Raw genomic sequence first — 20,150 nt, 5'->3', positions numbered from 1 at the left:
AACTGCAGCTACATCATAATCATCTACTTCACCCATATTTTCAACTACTGAGAAGAATACTACATTTTCTTTTGTTCCAGATTCAATACATACTCCTGCAACGTCTTCAAGCACAGAAGAATATTCTAGTCCTTTATCTTAGTCACTATCTTTACAACTTCCAGTTCTTGTAAACACTCATTCTATGATTACAAGAGCAAAGGTAGGTATTCATAAACCCAAGGTGTTCACTGCCACTAAACACTTTCTTCCACCCACTGTTGATCATCTTACAACATTACCTACCACTTCATCAACTTTTCTCCAAGCTTCTAAGCATTCTCACTGGATGGAAGCTATGCAATCTGAATTTCAAGCTTTACAGTCCATTGGCACTTGGGAGTTAGTTCCTAATAATTCAAATTACAAACTTGTAGGTTGCAAGTGGGTCTTCAAAGTCAAGCACAAACCAGATAGTACCATTGAAAGGTACAAAGCAAGACTTGTTGCTAAAGGTTTCCATCAACAGGAAGGATTGAATTTTTCAGAAACCTTTAGTTTTGTTGCTAAACCTACTACCATCAGAATCTTACTCTCTATTGCAGTTACCTATGATTGGTTTGTACATGAATTGGATGTAAGTAATGCTTTCCTTCATGGTCACTTAAAGGAAGATGTTTATATGCTCCAACCTCCTGTTTTGTGGATCCTTCCAAACCTCATCATGTGTGCAAGCTTAGGAAATTCCTCTATGGCCTTAAACAGGCCCATAGAGTTTAGTATGAGGTTTTTTACAGTGTTATTCTCTCTCTGGGTTTAGTTCATCATACTTTGATACCACTCTCTTTATTAAAAGAGACACTTCCATTACCTTTATATTGGTTTTATGTTGATATAATCATCATTGGAAGTTCAACCACTGAGTGTTAATCAATCATATCCAAACTTCAAGCCATGTTCCCTGTTAAGGATCTGGGAGATATTCATTACTTTTTAGGTATTGAAGTACACAGATCTGATAAGGGCTTGTTAATGCATCAGACTAAGTATGCTTCAGACTTACTAAAAACGACAGATATGCGTGGAGCTAAACCTTATGCAACACCTGTGTCTACTTTTAAACTAGACCATTCATGTACTCTTCTATTTGATCACACCTCTTATAGGTCCACATTTACTACCTTACAATATCTCACTTGGACAAGGCCTGATTTAGCCTTTGCTGTCAATCAGGTTTGCCAATATATGCAATCTCCAAGAACAATACATTTGCAGGCAGTTAAACGCATCCTGAGATATCTTAAGGGCATTATGGATTCAAGACTTTGGTTTACTAGAGGTACTCAATGTCTCACTGTTTGGTTTGATGTAGATTGGGCAAGCTGCCCTGTGGATAGAAGGTCCACTAGTGGGTATTATGTGTTATTAGGCCTTAATCTAATCTCCTAGAGTGCTAAGAAACAAGCCACAGTGGCTAGGTCATCAACAGAGGCTGAGTACAAGTCTCTTGCTAATACTGCTGCTGAGATTACATGGGTGTGCAAAATTCTGCATGATATATCCTTCCCTCCGTTAAAGACACCAGTCATCTACTGTGATAACAAAAGTGTCATTGCTCTTGCATTCAATCCAGTTTTCCATGCTAGAACTAAGCATGTTAAAATTGACTATCACTATATTCAAGAGAAGGTTTTACTTGGTCATATTGGTGTTCAACATGTTGCTTCCCTTCTCCAAATTGCAGACATTTTTACCAAGTCTTTAGCTGCTGATCGATTTGCTGCTCTTACTTACAAGCTTTTAGTTCAATCACCTTTCTTCAGCTTGAAGGGGTGTGTTAAGAGTACAACTTCACATAGCAGCAATGCATCACAACCACCACCAGATTATATTCTTTTACTTAGTTGTTAAGCTTGGAATGTTTGTGATTAGTTATATATATTATGCTGAGCTAGCACATATGTTGGGATATGATATTTATGTATAAATACCATGTGTATTATTCAGTTGAAGTAATGAGAACCACAATTATATTTTGCTCTCCCTCTCTACAATTCTCTCTCTCTTTCTCTCTTAATTGAATTTCCCACTTTAAATTCTTAGCTTCAACAATTTAGTCAACAACTAGAAAGTAAGTTATCTCCTTCCCGCTCAGAGGATTAGAAAGAGTTAACTCTCGGGTAGAACGACCCCCATGTCCCCTATCTTTTGTAATTTTATTTAAAAATACACACATGTGAGGGGAGGAAGCTGAAACCCGCGAAGAAAAAAACAGCAAATCAATGAAAAAGGAAAACTAGACGAAGAAACTTCCGTGAACCAAAACAATACATTCAACGGTTCTCATGTTTTTGGCATAATTTTTGTACCCACATTATAAAATGTTGTGCCAAAAATATAAGGTGACAAAGAATCTATAAAGAGTCACATTTTAAAGAGAGTTTCTTCAGCATTTCTCTATTTACATAACTTATTCTAATCGTCAAATAAAGATTGTATCAAATACATGTATATTATAATTAATATTTATGCGATTAAGTAAATTCTGGATGAATTAGGTATTAAATTACCGAATATTACAGTGATTTGATTCATTCCTATTGAACTTTGTTGTATTAATTGAAGATCAAGTTTCTTTTTCTGATAGTTCACCATAAATAAACCCACTGATAGTTGGCAAGTGCTGATTGTGAAAGAAAAGGAAGGAAAAAAAAAATAACAAAAAAGCAAAATTAGGGTTTTTACCTAAACCCGCGCGAGCCGCAGCTTGTGGTCACTACCTCACTCCGCTCTTCCACTCACTTCCGTCTCCCTCCGCTGATGGCCGCCCCGGAAGATTCGCTCCGTAAGGCTCTCGCCGACAAGCAGTCGGAGGTTGAAAGCCAGGGGAGCCAAGTGCGGGCTTTGAAGGACCGCAAGGCTGACAAGTCGGAAATTGATGCCGCCATTGCAGCTCTGAATGCGCTCAAGCTGGAGAAAGCTTCGATCGAGAAGGACCTCCAGGCCACATTGAGCAGCGGCGAAGGGTCCGGTAACAAGGAGGCGTTCCGTCAGGCGGTGTCGAATACGCTTGAACGGCGTCTCTTCTACATCAAGTCTTTCAACATCTACGGTGGCGTTGCGGGATTGTATGACTACGGTCCGCCCGGTTGCGCCGTCAAGTCCAATGTGCTAGCTTTTTGGCGGCAGGTTCGATTAACTTCATTGCTCTATTTTTTTTTTTTTTGCTTAATTCGTGCTGAGTTTGTTAGATGCATTGACATGCATAAACTTAAATCATCGGTTTTTTCAAATTAATGCTGCGAATCAAGTGGCTGTAAAAAGTATATAATTCTATGAATTTGTGCTTTGACAGTGTGATTTCTTCCGTCAAATTATTGTAAATTCAGTAATCAGCTAATGGGATGCTATAAATTTGTGTGTAGTTTGTTTTTCACAAATTGCTTATAGAGAACGGTAACAAGCTTTTCGGTTTCTGAAGAGCATCACAAATGAGGGGAAGGAATGGATAATCATTGACTTTTAATGTTTTTATTTGGTTTGCAGCATTTTGTTCTTGAGGAGAACATGCTGGAAGTTGACTGCCCCTGTGTTACACCCGAGGTGGTTCTGAAGGCATCTGGCCATGTCGAAAAATTCACTGATCTTATGGTGAAAGACGAGAAAACTGGGACTTGCTACCGAGCGGATCACTTGCTGAAGGATTTTTGTAATGATAAGCTTCAAAAGGATCTCAACATTACTGCAGAGAAGGCCAAGGAGCTTAAACATATACTTGCGGTGTTGGATGATCTCTCACCTGAAGATCTAGGTGCAAAGATTAAGGAGTTTGGTATTACTGCCCCTGACACGAAGAATCCTCTATCTGATCCTTATCCTTTCAACCTGATGTTTCAAACTTCAATTGGTCCATCTGGCTTGATCCCTGGGTGAGCACTCATATGCATAAACGACATTTTGAATTTGTTTCTATAATGTTAGAATCAATACCTATGGATTGCGAGAGATTTTTTCCGCTTTGTTGTTCTTGTTTCATGTATTTCTTTGTTGTACTGCAGGTATTTGCGTCCAGAAACTGCCCAAGGCATATTTGTGAATTTTAAGGATCTGTATTATTACAATGGCAACAAACTTCCTTTCGCTGCAGCTCAAATTGGGCAGGCCTTTAGAAATGAGGTTATAGTCTCTTCCCTTATGATTTTAGAAAAAAGATCATGCATGCTTTTGTCGGGCCATAAATGGTTGTGGTACTGAGAATTTTGTATAACACTTTCACTGTTTATTTTTTCTTACCAATTTAAAAGGTCTTTTTTTTTTTTTTTTTTTTTCCCGAAGATTTAAAAGGTCATTTGACTTGTGTTTTGCCTATATTAAATACTCAATTCCTAACAAGTTAATGTGTGCACAGATATCTCCTCGCCAAGGCCTTCTGAGAGTTCGGGAATTTACACTGGCAGAGATTGAGCATTTTGTAGATCCCGAAGACAAATCTCACCCAAAGTTCACAGAGGTTGCAGAGTTGGAGTTTTTGATGTTCCCTAGGGAATTGCAAATGTCAGGGGAATCTGCAAAGACAATCCGTTTGGGTGAATCAGTTGCTAAGGTTGGATTCCATAAAATATCTTTACCATTTTGTTCATTTTTATATCGTAGTTTGACATTGCTGCAATTTCACTTGATTTAGGGAATTGTCAACAATGAAACTTTGGGCTACTTCATTGGAAGAGTATATCTTTTCCTTACTCGTTTAGGTATGGACAAGAAACGGTTAAGGTTCCGTCAGCACCTTGCAAATGAAATGGCTCACTATGCTGCTGATTGCTGGGATGCTGAGATTGAGAGTTCCTATGGCTGGATTGAGTGTGTTGGTATAGCTGATAGATCTGCATTTGACTTGCGTGCTCATACAGTAAGGATTTATTAGATATCTTTTAGTAAACTCTAACTACAGATTACTTTTTATTGATCATTATGTTGAGATACTACGATTGTAAAAAATGTTGACTGATTTTTGGTTTCATTGGTAGTGTCTTGCTTTAGTGGCATTTTAGTTCGGAATTTTAAAACTTGGGGTGTTATCTGTGAAACTGTTTTACGAACACGAAAGGAGCCTTAGAACATAAAGTGATGCTAAGGCTTTACCCTACTTTGATTTAGAAAGCTATGTGTTTATGGAGTGTTGTTTTTCTTTTATGACAGGAGAAAAGTGGTGAAGCTCTTGTGGCTCATGAAAAATATCCAGAACCAAGAGAAGTAGAGGTAATGTTTTATGCAGTGCAGACCATGCACACCATTGTTGTTATTAGTAAACTTGATTTCCTGACTTCACCTGTAGGAAGAACAGTATCATTTTTTTACTTGTTATGTAATTTTTAGGTATTGGTCATAACTCCAGTAAAGAAAGAGATCGGCCTTGCATTCAAGGGGAACCAAAAGAATGTAATTGAAGCGTTGGAGGTGAATATAGAATACTCTCTTTTGATTCTTCATCTCATAGTTCTGTTCAATATAGTTGTTGTGTTAATGTATTAAGTTATTCATTTCAGTCCATGAAAGAACAAGAAGCTATGGCACTGAAGGCTGATTTAGAGTCTAAAGGGGAGGTGGAGTTTTACGTCTGCACTCTGGGGAAGAATGTAATCGTTAAGAAGAGTATGGTAAAAATTTCAAAGGAGAAAAAGAAAGAACACCAGAGAGTATTCACGCCTTCTGTAATTGAACCATCTTTCGGTATCGGCCGAATTATATATTGCCTCTTTGAGCACACGTACTACACGAGGCCTAGTAAAGCTGCTGATCAACAGTTGAATGTTTTTGGTTTCCCCCCACTTGTGGCACCCATCAAGTGCACAGTTTTCCCTCTGGTTCAGAACCATCAGTATGAGGATGTTGCTAAAGAAATTTCCAAGTCATTGACTGCTGCTGGAATCTCGCATAAAATTGACATTACAGGTATGGAAATAAGACAATTATCTCTGTTTGTTTCTTTGGCATGTAGGAAGTATAAACGGGTAAGTAGCTAGATGCATCTTGTGATGATAGCTGTTGATGTGTGGGTAGCCTTATACAAACATATTTTCTAGATTGCAGTAATGCAAGCTTATCCGTTAATTTTGTTTATATTTCATGATCCTCTTTCCGTATTGTTATTTTAAATATCTTGAATTATCTGCAAATATAAATGCGTAGCTTCTAGCTTGTATAGATGGAGATGTGTGGTTATGTAGGTATAGTTGGAGATAAACATGTTAGATGATTGCTGCAGTGCCAAGTTTAATTTTTAGTTTTGGCTTATTTCATTGGATTTTGCTCTGCAAGTATTGGATGTTACCAGTGACGTCGGCTAAATCCACTTGAGGGCGTTTTGTGACATCCTCTTACCATAGACTTGCTGTATTGAATTGCAAGAGTGAAATATGGACATAATAGTTAGTTAGTCCGTTTATTGTAGACTGGTAGTAGGGTTCGGTAGTAGTAAGTTACTTATTCTGCACCAACATGATTGTATATATGCATAATTTTTGAAGCCTATTTTCAATCAGTTTTGAGTTTCTAACGGTTTGATTGTTTATTCGATCAGGTACCTCGATTGGGAAAAGATATGCTCGAACAGATGAACTGGGTGTACCTTTTGCAATCACGGTTGATTCAACATCATCGGTGACACTGAGAGAGAGGGACAGCAAGGATCAAATCCGTGTTGATGTGAAAGAGGCAGCATCTGTGGTGAAGGATGTAGCTGAGGGAGTGAGGAGCTGGGCTGATGTGTGGGAGACTTTCCCCCATCATTCTTCTGCATCTGCAGATGAGTAGATTTCGGGTGGATTTAACACTACGTGGATCCAAACATACAATACCGTTTTGTTGAGTTGGAAATGTTATTACTACACAAAGGCGACGACGTTGTTGAAGCACAGCCAACTAATTGGAGAGATGCTTGTTCTTAAATTATGTGTAGCAAGAGGCCGAAGCCTGAATTTGACATGCTACAAGTTTTGATTTTTCATATTTTCTTCATCAACTGGCAGCTTAGAACTTGGGTGATCTACATTACATGAGTGCGGTAATGTGCTTGAACCACTAATTTACCAGTTTCATGTAATTATTTTAGAAGCCGCCTCGTGTCGATATGCTTTGGATTGAAGAATGGAGAGGCATCGGTGAATGTTTTCGTGAGAAGGGAAAAGGATCCTCCTGATCCCGTCATCGTGCGGTTAGAAAATTAAATGAACAAACACGATTACGAGATCTTCGGATCCTCAGTAAAAGGATTCGGCGATGATCATTTTTCCGTGAAAGGCGAAAAAACTAAGCTGGTAAATAGGATTGGGGATACGAAAAGGGTAGATTATTAGTCTAATCATTCTTCAATGAGAAGATTGATTGAAATTTGAGTCGATCGAAAACTAATCATTTTACTCCTTTTTATCTGTCGCTCATAATTTTCTTAAAGAAGAGTATATTATTCATCTATTTTTTTGGTTTTTTAGTAATTAATTAAAAAGCCCATTAATGAAATAAAAAAACATTTATTTCAATAAACAAAGGAAACCAAAAAATTAATCAATTTTATAATAAGAATTGTCAACAGACTTTGAGAGATTCTTTATATATATTACTTATGCCATCGTTTATGGGACGACGACGTTTTTGGCCCGTATATGTTGGGGTTGGACTTTGCTATGGTGGTCAAATAGCCCAAAAAAGGAAAAACAAAAAGAAGAAAGAAAAAAGCATTTGTGATTTGTTGGTGACGTCGAGACTCGAGGGGGCTGAGGCCATTGGTACCGAGCGATTGCAGAAGAGGAAAATGCTGAGGGTCGCGGGAAGAAGGCTTTCATCTTCCGCCGCAGCGTGGCGGTCGTCGTCGCAGACCACCCCCGCCTTCGTCTCCGGCGGATCCCATCCGCTTTTCAGTACCAACAACAACAGCGACGACTCTTCCTCCGATTTCGCTTCCAGATCCCCCGCCCCCTTTTTCCTCAATTCCAAAATTCCATCTCTCATTAGAGGTCAGCGCTCATACCGTACCTTCTTCAGATGTATTTAGGGTTTGATTCTATTCAATCGGTTGTGCTTGTTCAATCCAATCACGGCTCTAATTTTTTAGATTTTGAAATTGAAATTGATTTATAGTGGTTGGGATTTTATTTTAAAAAATTATTCTTTTCATTTCTGTGATTATTTGCTAATTTTTTTATTTTCAATCTAATGATTTGTGCAAATTTTTTCGATCCATTTGTTTCCAAGGTACGATCTTTGGTTAAATCGAAATGGAAATTTAACATTTCTAATTGGATACGTCACCGTATGCGGGATCCTTTTCGATTTGTTAATCCATAGTATTTGTATTTGCTCCGTATCGATGTTTTTGCAATTTGATTTTGGTGCATTTCAAGACTTGATTGGAGATTATATTGCCGAATACACTTTTTTTTTTTTATTAGTTTAGCAGGATATGCATTAATTGTTGTTTGAATCTCTTCTTAGTAATGTTGTGCTTTGTCTATTGAGATTGAAAGAAGTCCGCATTAATAAAATGACAAAAAAAAAAAAAAAAGAGTCTATTTTGTTAGCCTTTTTTTTTTTTTTTTTTTTTTTTCTTCAACTTATATTCATTTCTTTAAGGATTCCAGTTCCTGAAAAAAAAGATGGTAACTTTTAGGTTTTAATAAATGAGATTCCTTTAAGGATTATGGTTTACTACACAAGTTCTGTTGATAGTATGATACAATGTCGAGTCGAGACTTGGGCGTCATGTGGCACTGATTTATCTTGTTAGCTTCTGGATATGTAGATAGGTAGGTCGATATTTGGGACAGCTGCTGTAACCAAGGGTTGGATGATGAACCCATGTCTTCTGTCTAGAGTCATAACTTGCATTCAGTCTCTGTACTATACAGATGTTACATATGAGTTGTACCCACGCTCTCTGGCTGGAGTTGGAAGGTCATTACGTTTTGTTATAATCTAGCTATTTTAGTTTTTTTGCTAAATGCCAATAGTTAGTAATTTGATTGGAAAGTGCCTTGCTGAATGTTGATACGCTTTTCTCGTTAGGTGTAGATTGGGAAATGTGATGTTTCTTCACATGGTATTTTGGAAATTGTTTGCATGAGATTCAATAGTATATGGAACTTGTTTGCTGAATGGTTGGTTCTTCATTTCAGGATTTTCCTCTGAAGCCCTCGCTCCTGGAAATGATATTGGTTTTCTCTCAGACGTCCCAGCTACCGTGGCAGCTGCGAAGAATCCTTCTTCAAAAATTGTGTATGATGAGTACAACCATGAAAGGTATCCACCTGGTGACCCCAGCAAGCGTGCATTTGCTTATTTTGTCTTGACAGGAGGCAGATTTGTGTATGCCTCCTTAATCCGGCTTCTCATCCTCAAGTTTGTACTGAGCATGTCTGCCAGCAAAGATGTTCTTGCCCTTGCTTCCCTTGAGGTTGACCTATCGAGCATTGAGCCTGGTACTACTGTTACTGTCAAGTGGAGAGGGAAGCCTGTTTTCATTAGGCGTAGAACTGAAGATGACATCAAGTTGGCTAACAGTGTAGATGTTCAGTCCCTTCGTGATCCCCAACATGATGCAGAGAGGGTTACAAATCCAGAATGGCTTATTGTTGTCGGGGTCTGCACTCACTTAGGGTGCATCCCCTTGCCAAATGCTGGTGATTTTGGTGGTTGGTTCTGCCCATGCCATGGTTCGCACTACGACATTTCTGGCAGGATCCGCAAGGGGCCTGCACCATTCAATCTAGAGGTACCCACTTACAGTTTTTTGGCGGAGAACAAGCTACTGATCGGATGAGAATTGCCTGGCAGTCTTTTTTCTTTTTTCTTTTCTGGTGCATCATTTGACATGAGGTTTCATAATTCATAGCTTCCTCTACATCAGGGAAAGTGATGTTTGCAAACTTAATACTTTCTTTAGTCATGATTTACACATTTGGATTCTGTAACACTGTCGGTTCTGGATGGAGTTCTGATGTCTGAATAATACAATTAAACTGATGTTCACCATGTGTAGTTTTCATGTTACTTCGGTTGATTCAATCGAATAATTGAAGCTTGAGACAAATTCATACTTACACCTTGCTTACACCATTAAATTGTGTCGTTGACAGATCCATCCATACTTACCAGCTTGAGGTCCCCTAAGCCCTAACTAAACTGCCGTCCGATGAGGCTACTTATTTCGGACCACCCGAGTAAATAGAATTCGAATCTAATTAGGTTTCCTAATTTGGTATAGATTCCTTCCTAGTTTGGTTTGGAGTACTTTAATATTGATTGTACCACTAGATGTGGATGTGTATTACCTCCGAGAGGAAGAAATATACAAGGAAAAGAATTAAACCCTAGTTTCAACTTTTATCTTGATACCAGAGCAGGTTTCAGCTTGTCTCTTCCTCTAAACCCTAGCCACTGCTAACTTGAAAGCTCTTGTTGGCTTAATAAACCGTCTACAGACACAGATCAAGAGTGTGGTGTCTTGAGACAACAGGCTCATGCTAAAACCAAACTCCAAAAACTACAAACCTGCTGTTTCGATGGCTGAAAACAAAGTTGTGCTTCCAGTTATGGCTCCTGCTTCAAACGAATCTCCCAACCTGAGTGTCCTACCGTTCGGATTCAAGTTAAAGGATTCGAACTATGAAATTTGGTCAAGGATGATGGAAGTTCATGTTGAAGGTTTGAATATGATGGGATATCTCAATGGATACTCTAGGCAGTTGAAGAGACAGAACCTGGGTTCTCAAAGTGGCACACAGAGGATGCGATTGTCCGAGGATGGCTGCTGAAAACCATGGAACCGCATTTGCTTGGGTTGTTTATCGAGTTACCAATTGCACATGACATTTGGGAGAGCATTACCCAAATGTTTAATGACGAGGCAGACAAGTCCCAATATTATGAGTTAAGGTGCATGGCAACGAGGACAAGGCAAAACGAGGGTCCAGTGAATATCTACTTTGCAGAATTGAAGTGTATGGCAAGAGATGGATAAACAACGTCCCAATAAGATGGTGTGCGCAACTGACCTGAAGAGTAGGGAGGATGATCTCCAGAAGGACAGGGTGTATGACTTTCTTGCGGGACTAGATGACTTGTTCGATGCAGTACCAAGTACTCTTCTCTGAAAGAAACCTGTCCCTGGAATAGAGGAGTGCTTCAACACCATTCAGCGAGAAGCACAAAGGAAGACCATCATGCTGGAAGGGAAGGATGATGGCAGCGGTCCTTCTATGGCCATGGTTAGTAAGCCCTTCTCTGGGTCATCACATGTTGTACGAGACTTTGAGGATGCTGAGAAGGACAAACTTCGATACAGCCACTGCAATGGAACCCGTTATACGAATGAGACATGTTTTGAAATCCATGGTCACCCAGAATGGTTCCTGGAACAGATGAAACAGAACAAGGGGAATACCAACAACAAACATCCATCACAAGCCAAAATCTTTGAAGCTGGACCTGGACTTGCTGCCATTGCCGCTAGTTATGATGGGCCTGGAGTTCGAAGTCCAGTCGTGGAACAAAGGGCTATTGATGCTGTTTTTCAAGGCCCACTGGCATGACAAGAGCAAGGCTCGGATCCAGAAGACCTACGCTCACAAATTTCCCTCTTAAATTTGATCTCCTCAAATGAGCCATCTAATGGTATAGGTAACATGAGCACTGCCGTTATTGCATTTGCATCTGTTGATCATAATACAGGTTGGATTATTAACTTGGGGACTACCGATCATATGACTTATGATTATACCCTCTTAACTCCACGGTACCACCATTATGGAATAGTATTGTCACGGCTAATGGGGTTGTTGCCCTGGTTACTACACTTACCCTCTTACACAACTGTTTAATTGTTCCCACCTTTTCCAGTAATCTATTATATGTGCGCCAAGTCACTAAGCAGTTAAATTGTGTTGTGCTAATGTCTCCTACTTTCTGTTTACTTCAGGATATTCGAGCCCAAGTGATTATTGGGCCTGGTACTAAGAGAAGGGGGTTGTACTATGTGGATGATGTTTTGCAGGGTCGTGTTCATCAAGTTCAAAGTTGTAACAATGGACAGATGAAGATTGTTCAGTTATAGCATCTTCGACTGGGTCATGCATCATTTCGTTAGTTCATAATGTTTCAGATTCTTCCTTAAAGTGTAATATTTACATCTTAGCTAAAAGTCATCGTGTTTCTTATTCTCCGAGTTTAATAAAAGAACAATTCCTTTTGACTTAATTCATTCTGATGCATGGGGGCCATCTACAATTATTATTTACCATGGAATACATTGGTTTATAATGTTTGTTGATGATTGCACCATAATGACTTGGTTATATCTCATGAAAAATAAAAGTGATGTGGGTGAAATCTTCAAAAAGTTCTATCACATGGTTTGCAATCAATATTTGCTTCCTGTTAAAGTTCTTAGTTCAGATAATGGTGGCGAATATCTTGATCACGACATTTCCCAATCCTTCTAGGACAACGACATTCTCCATGAGTGCTTGTGCACCTAAAACATATTGGACTGATGCAATGACCTATATTGTTTATCTTATGAACCGCATGCCATTGTGTCTCACTCTTTTCAAACACCTTTGGCCATGCTTGCAGACCATGTCACGCTTTCTTCCACCCTTCACCTGGAACCACGAGTTTTTTGATATGTGGCATACACCCATCTCCACAAAAACCAATCCGTGTGCACTACAGTGTGTTTTTCTTGGGTTCAATACTCAACAAAAAGGCTATTGGTGTTATCATCCACCTACACGGTATATGTATGCCACCATAGATGTCACCTTTTGTGAAGATGAATTATTTTTTCTCCCCAGGCATGCTCCTCAGAGGGAGACATGCATCTGTTGCTAGTTCGATGTACCAAAGCCTGCTGCCTCAGAACTGCCCAACGAGACAAGACCACAACCTCAGGGGGGGAGACTTGGACCGTGACTGTTTCCCCAATCCAAATGGGCTTGCTAGTCAAGAACAGATTAAAACCCACCCTCTCCCACTCTTCACGGACTCGTCCATTATCAAACGGATATCCTTGAGATAAGTACTAAATCTATAAATTTTCAACCAATTTATGTGTTACTTTCTAGATAGAATTGATGACTCAAATACTTCCTAGGAATTGAAGTTGCCCGGTCTTACGAAGAATATACTTGTCACAATGTAAGTATGTCTTGGACCTTTTATATGACTGATATGCTGGCATGTCAACAATAGATACTCCTATCGTGCATAATCATAATTTTGCAATTTATCAAGTCCTAACTAATGAGGAGAGGTAGTGGGAAGATTGATTTATTTGTTACTCACAAGTCCAGATATTGCTTATGCAGTAAGTATGGTCAGTCAATTTATGCATGCTCCGAGCGAGGACCATAAATGGCAATAATGTGAATGCTAAGTTACTTGAAAGGTGCTTCAGGAAAAAGGTTGATGTATAGAAAAATATAGGCATATGCAGATGAAAGGGCACACTGATGCAGATTAGGCTGGAAGTATAATTGATCGGTGTTCTACATTAGGGTACTTTACGTTTGTAGCCGGACACCTTGTGACCTGGAGGAGTAAGAAATAAAATGTGGTGGTAAGGTCATCAGCAGAAGCCGAGTAAGGAATAGCACATGGTATCTGCGAACTCCTATAGCTTATGATTCTACTTACCGAGATAGGATTCAAGCCCAAGGGATCTACGTTGTACTATGATAATCAAGTTGCACGGGAAATGGCTAACAATCCAATACAACATGATAAGACCAATCATGTTGAGGTAGATAGACCCTTCATAAAAGAGAAGCAGGATGCTAAGTGTTGGAAATTTTGAGTAGAAATTTCATTGTCCCACATTGGCCATTCTTAAAAGGTTTCTTCACTTTATAAGGTTTTGTCTCTTATAGATAGTGATTGGCGTAATGGATCTTTGAGAATGAAATTGGGCTCAACCTTGGGGTTGGGCTTTGGGGTGTACTAATTAATTGATAATTAATATATAATTAATTATCAAAAGATGGGCCTTGGGTTCAAAATAAATGTGTCTACATTACGAGTAATGATAAAACTTGCGTTATTGTGTGCTTGTATGTGGATGATATGCTCATAATGGGAAGCGATAAAGATGTAATAAACAAAACAAAGAAAATGTTGAATTCAAATTTTAACATGAAAGACTTAGGTCAAGCCGATGTCATTTTAGGAATTCAAATTAAGAGAGATAGTGAAGGGTATGTCCTTACACAATCCTATTATGCAGAAAAAATATTACGAATGTTTGGTCAATTTGACTGCAAACCTGCTGCAACTCCTTTTGATGCTGGATGCAAGTTGGAGAAGAATAAAGGCAATGGCATATCTCAACTTGAATATTCTCAATTAATTGGAAGTCTAATGTACTTGATGAATTCAACTAGGCCTGACTTAGCTTATGCAGTAAGTAAGCTTAGTAGATATACAAGTAATCTGGCACAAGAGCATTGGGATGCTTTAGTAAGAATGTTAAGATATTTGAAAAATACAATTAACTACGGATTACACTACACAAAGTATCCACCTGTTGTAGAAGGCTTCAGTGATGCCAATTGGATTTCTGACACTACAGAATCCAAGTCAACAAGTGGATATGTTTTTACCTTGGGAGGTGCAGCAATATCTTGGAAATCCTCTAAATAGAAATGTATAGCTCGGTTCACCATGGAGTCAGAGTTTATAGCTTTAGACTTGGCTGAAGATGAAGCCGAGTGGCTTAAACATTTTCTGGATGATATTCCAGTGTGGCCAAAGCCTGTAACTGCTATATGTATACATTATGACACTATGACCGCGCAATCAAGGGCCAAAAATCATGTATACTATGGAAAGTCGCGACACATCAGGCGTCGACATAATACTCTTAAGAAGTTGCTCTCCAATGGAATAATATCCATTGATTATGTAAAGTCAAAGGAAAATATAGCTGATCTTTTGACAAAAGGCCTACCAAGAGAGTAACTATTATTTATCTCGAGGGGAATGGGTCTCAAGCCAATTCAATGAATCGAACTGGGCGGAAACCTAACCTAACTGATTGGAGATCCCATGGTTTAGGTTCAATAGGCAAACTGGTTGAGTTTGATTCAAAAGTTGAACACACAACTTACCCATTCTTATGATAAAATGCGTGTTGTATGTTGAGTTTGAGGGGTTATGTTTTATACATTTAATGACATTAATATCTTGTTATCAAGAAGAATATGACAGACTATTCTTAATTAATGTCATCTATATAGGAGTAAATGGGGCCGCATTTATGAGAATTGAAATGGCTAAATTCTCTAAAGCTTCTACGAAATCCAGGATCTGTTCAAGGCCAAAATGAACACAATCGTATGAATTAACGTGTGGCAGACGTGATATGCGTGTAGCATATTGTCTCGGTTTACTATTGCGGTGAACAGTTCAAAATCTTCCACATCCATTGCATCACCAAGTAAACCCGATATGTTTTCACTAGGGTAAGTTCAAGTCCAAAAGACACTTCACTTGATGCATATCATGTCTATTATCTCTCAGTTTTGGGCAGCCTAGTCATACATTTGCATTCAAATGTGGGGTATTGTTGGAGTTTGAATGAAATTTCAACTCAAATGTGGGGTGTTGTTGGAAATTTTGAGTAGAAATTTCATTGTCCCATATTGGCCATTCCTAAAAGGTTTCCTCACTTTATAAGGTTTTTGTCTCTTATAGAAAGTGATTGAAGTAATGGACCTTTGAGAATGAAATTGGGCTCAACCTTGGGGTTGGGCTTTGGGGTATACTCAAAAGATGGGTCTTGGGCCTCTTGGGCTCTGAAAATTAAATTCTTTAATTAATTATTATTTTTTAATTAATTAAAGAATTTAATTAAATTATTTTTGAACAGACTCATCTTTTCAGAAGAAGTCTGAAGCCAATGGAAAAACGCAGAGAGCACAGCATCCCTCTGAAGAGATGTCTCCCAACAGTCACATCTCATTCTCATACCTGTTGCGAACAAGCATAATTCCACTATATATACATCCATCTGCATAGCATTTAGAACACATAAATTATCAAATTCTTCTTCTACATTCCTAAACCTTCTTACTGACAGAATCGCACATAAATTCGCTAGAAGTTAAATTTTTCGGTGCTGGAATTCTAACTTGATTGTTGAATCCTGGTGAAGTAGACGTTCATGGAACTACAAGCACTGAGTAGGGACGAAATTTCTATTTCAAGGACATTGCGGTACGCAAGCCTCGATCTTCAAGTTGTCTGTTTTATATTTTTGTTTTGTTTATACTCTGTTAATTTCCTATTCGCATTTATTATTTATTAGCATATATAATTTTATCACAGATTGTTGACATATATCTAACACTAAGTTGGTTGATATTCCATTTGTGAGGACTGAAGAACAATTGGCAGATATCCTAACACATGCCATTCTTACTAGAAGATTTCGTGATTCATTGGACAAGTTAGGCTTAGGAGAAATCTGCAAACTAACTTGGGGGAGAGTATTGGCATGAGTCAACCAAATAGAATTGTAATGTAATTAGGTTTCTTAATTTGGTGTAGATTCCTTCCTACATTAGCTTGGAGTCCTTTAATATGTGCTTGTACCACAAGATGTGGATGTGTGTGTGTGTGTGTGTGTGCGCGCGCGCATTACCTCCGAGAGGAAGAAATATACAACGAAAAGAATTAAACCCTAGTTTCAAGTTTTATCTTGCAGTTATTTATATTTATCAAATTTAGTAAATGCAAGATGACTTCTATTCCATCTCTTGCAACGCCAGATGAAATGTTTCCGGAACCTGCACAACAATAGGTGGCTAGTTTTGCATTCGCCTTGGTATGTCCGTGGACGAAGGTCCAATAATCTGGGCAACCAAACGCTGCTAATTTCGATCGTTTACTTTCAGGCATTGCTCTTAAACTTACTCTGGCCAGCATTCCTTTGCTATAAGTTACAGTCCGACACATACATAAATGAAACTCACTAAAATCACAAAAACCGTCTTCCGTTGTAAGTTATCCCGACACATATGCAGTAGTAAATCACAATGCAATAGGCGGACAAATAATGGCGTACAAGTAGTAGAACATAAGGGCAACAACTTCTTCTCATGAAGAAATTGGCAGAGTCTTCGGATAGGAACTAATAAGAGTTTACATCCACATGTATTTAAGAAAAGAAGCTAGCAGTTTTGGATAGGAACTAATGGCAGTTTGCCTCCATATACCTCTGGGAGCTGGCTCTCATCGATATCTTTCAGCAAGGTTGAGTTCAGCTTTTTGTTTTCGACAAAAATGATCTGCAACGATACATGGTAAACAGAAGATTTAGTTATAACGTGATGTTGAACAAACAAAAGTATCTCCCTTGAGCCTCCAGGTCTGACAGTGCATCAAATTATTTTCCTCACGAGGTTCATGACATATTCAACGTTTCTCGTTTAACTACATTAACAATGTTAGCATTATCCAAGCAGTCTAGTGGTACTTCTCTTCCCAATGTTGGAAGGGGTCTTGATTTCATATCTCTACTCCCCCGTTGACCACAAGAAAAAGAAAGATTACGGTAGGGGCTGCAAATTAGTTTACCTTCTTTTTGGTTTTGCTGTCAATAAATGGGTAAACCATCTTCCAAGCAGTCATGAATACATAAGGCACATGGACAAGAAATAACTTGCCAAGCCTCTCCGGGTAGCAGTCCTGCCCAAGACAACAAAGTGCAGATGCAAAAGCAAAATCACACAATTGAACAGAACGGATACACACACTCCGATTGCATTCATTCACCAAATCAATTAAAGATAACTATTTAAAATCTCGTTAGATAAAATGGATCGAGCTAATTTGAACCTGTAAGATTGTCAGAGCTGCCAAGTATCCACGAACATCGCTATTGGTATATCCCCATCCTTCAATATCTGCAATGGACACAAACTTTTCCTTTCCTGCTGGCATTCTGAAAGATAAAGCCAACATATTACATATGAGTCTATGACATAGCAGTTCACATCTCAACTCTTACCAGGTTAACTTCGTAATACAATCGTTCTGCGCTCATTCAAAGATATCGATAATCCATCAAAACTATCATACTAAAATGATTGAACCACCAAAAATACATTGTCATAACGAAGATTGAGTTACCTGGAACATATTTTTTCAAGAGTGTAGACTACAAAACCTGCAAAGGGCAATGTCAAAAACTTAAAACTGAATGCATATCTCAGAATCTCATCTCAAATCCAAAATATATGCAGTCTCATAAATTATCAGAGTCCCCGAAAATGTAGTACGTACGTTTGAACTCTTCGAGTGTGGTCTGCTTATGCCGCCCACCATACACAACCACAATGGGGCGTCCCGTCTTGTCCACACCTTGCATAAACAGCTTGTTCTGAGCAAGTTGTTTTGGAATCTCTGACTCCGAGATTGAACCATTTGGCACAAATGACTTCTTCCAACTCAGATACTTGAGGAACATGTTAGTAGCCTTCTCAATATCCAGATCACGCGCCCGAAGAAATCTCCGAATCATGAAATCATCCACATCCTGCATAACAGCACACCAGCACACCAGCATTATGCAAATGTATGAAGAATGCGAACAATGCGAGCAATCTAGATGCATATAAGGCCCACAGAGTGAATTAGGTATGCAAAAGCTTCAAATTAAACACTAATTTTAGGACTAACAAAAGTAATAAGTTTATGAATTTTCCTGGATTAACCAAAATTAAATTCTTACTTCCATAAGAAATTTGAGCACTAAACAATTCAATTGAACTCGGTTGCATTTCCTACCAAACCAATTTAACCACACTTGCTAGATATACAACAATCACAAACATCTGAAATCACAACCATTTTTAACATAAAAAATCTAAGCAAAAGTAGCGACATTGGACAGAAATGCTAACAAAATGGTACTTCTTCGGATTAATGAAGAACAAAATCTATAATCATCACATATAACTGACGTGAATTAGATCAGTTGGTTAAGCCAATGTGTCTGCCGTTACGACCAGATTTTAACCCTTTTTCTCGTAACTAGAGTAAATTAGAATATATATATATATATGTAAATAAATAAAAATCATTCAACAAAAGCAAAGGAGAAAAAAGAAAAAGAAAAAAAAAGAAGCAAAAAGAGGAAAGGGAAAGAGAGAGGAAGGAGTAATCCAATTCCAAATCCCAACCTTGGAGGAGGGATCTTCTCTTTCCACAAGTGCTCTCATGATTCCCATTTTGTTTCTCTCTATCTCGTCGCTCTCAAAGTTTGCTTCTTCTTCCACTTCCTCATATGCTTCTTCCATCCCTTTCCCACTCCCATTCCCGTTCGATGATTCCATTCTCTCTCTCTCTCTCTCTCTTCCAGCTAAATTTTCAATCCAATTATATTCAACCACCTCCTCTGTGATCTTCCCACTTCCTACCACAAAACCCAGCTTTCCAAATTCTTGATAAACATCTAGAGAGAGAGAGAGAGAGAGAGAGAGAGAGAGAGGACTTAAATGAAGGCAGTTGAGAATTGTCAATTGATGGCCGAGCTGAGTTGGTCTGCCTGCCGATCCCGGGAATTTGACGGACTCGTGAGATTCCGTCAAAACCAAACAAAACCAACTTACAAAATGTTTTGCGCCTCCCACTGTTGACTCTTGCTTGTGTACGTTGACTAACGCCCGTCACCGTTTCTCCGTTCCGTATATATTATAATTGAGCTTTATTACCGCCCCTTTGGTCTGACCGGAGTTCGGCCAACTAACCAAACTCTATTACATGTCATTGTCATGATAATGACGTTGGTGGGCCAGGTGGGTCCCTTTCGTGTCAGCAAAAGCCGTTTTCTTGCTTGCGATGCCAAATTTTTTAAAGCGTCTCAAACGGTTTCCATCCTTGCTGGATTGGAACGTGATTTTTCCTTTCCTAACAGGATCCTATCCGAATCTGGTAAGGATCTTGGTAATATGTGAATCGTATTTATTTATCGTACATCATATAATTAATTTTTATTAAGTACGGTTTGTATTTATTTTGCAATAAAAATATTTAAAATAATTTTTTACCGCATGATGTATGATGAACGGATATGATTTATGGATTCTTGAGATTCTCAAAAAAATGATCATGCAATG

The 20,150-nt window shown here is 38.6% G+C and overlaps 3 protein-coding genes across 3 annotated transcripts; 2 read left to right on the top strand and 1 right to left on the bottom strand.

The window, feature by feature from the left end:
• The first annotated feature begins 2,699 nt into the window (after positions 1–2,699).
• LOC103950399 (glycine--tRNA ligase, mitochondrial 1-like) lies at positions 2,700–7,088 on the top strand. Its single transcript, XM_048574691.1, has 9 exons — positions 2,700–3,168; positions 3,526–3,908; positions 4,038–4,155; positions 4,388–4,582; positions 4,664–4,888; positions 5,179–5,238; positions 5,356–5,436; positions 5,526–5,931; positions 6,560–7,088. The coding sequence occupies exons 1-9, from the start codon at positions 2,800–2,802 to the stop codon at positions 6,790–6,792; spliced, it is 2,070 nt and encodes a 689-aa protein (XP_048430648.1). The 5' UTR covers positions 2,700–2,799; the 3' UTR covers positions 6,793–7,088.
• A 497-nt stretch (positions 7,089–7,585) lies between these two features.
• On the top strand, positions 7,586–10,005 carry LOC103950397 (cytochrome b-c1 complex subunit Rieske-4, mitochondrial). The gene is made up of 2 exons (XM_009361597.3): positions 7,586–7,991; positions 9,150–10,005. Exons 1-2 carry the CDS (start codon positions 7,601–7,603, stop codon positions 9,791–9,793), a joined length of 1,035 nt encoding a protein of 344 aa, XP_009359872.2. The 5' UTR covers positions 7,586–7,600; the 3' UTR covers positions 9,794–10,005.
• A 7,003-nt stretch (positions 10,006–17,008) lies between these two features.
• On the bottom strand, positions 17,009–19,633 carry LOC103950396 (sec14 cytosolic factor). The gene is made up of 6 exons (XM_009361595.3): positions 19,215–19,633; positions 18,316–18,568; positions 18,163–18,199; positions 17,869–17,974; positions 17,608–17,718; positions 17,009–17,318 (listed from the first exon to the last, which is right to left on the bottom strand). The coding sequence occupies exons 1-6, from the start codon at positions 19,365–19,367 to the stop codon at positions 17,202–17,204; spliced, it is 777 nt and encodes a 258-aa protein (XP_009359870.1). The 5' UTR covers positions 19,368–19,633; the 3' UTR covers positions 17,009–17,201.
• Between the last annotated feature and the right edge of the window lie 517 nt (positions 19,634–20,150).

The sequence above is a fragment of a genome, unplaced genomic scaffold (genome assembly GCF_019419815.1).
Source record: "Pyrus x bretschneideri cultivar Hongxiangsu unplaced genomic scaffold, Pyrus_bretschneideri_v1 Contig74, whole genome shotgun sequence".
NCBI lineage: Eukaryota > Viridiplantae > Streptophyta > Magnoliopsida > Rosales > Rosaceae > Pyrus > Pyrus x bretschneideri.
The sequence above is the reverse complement of the archived record's forward strand: the minus strand, read 5'-3'. Positions and strand labels throughout refer to the sequence as shown.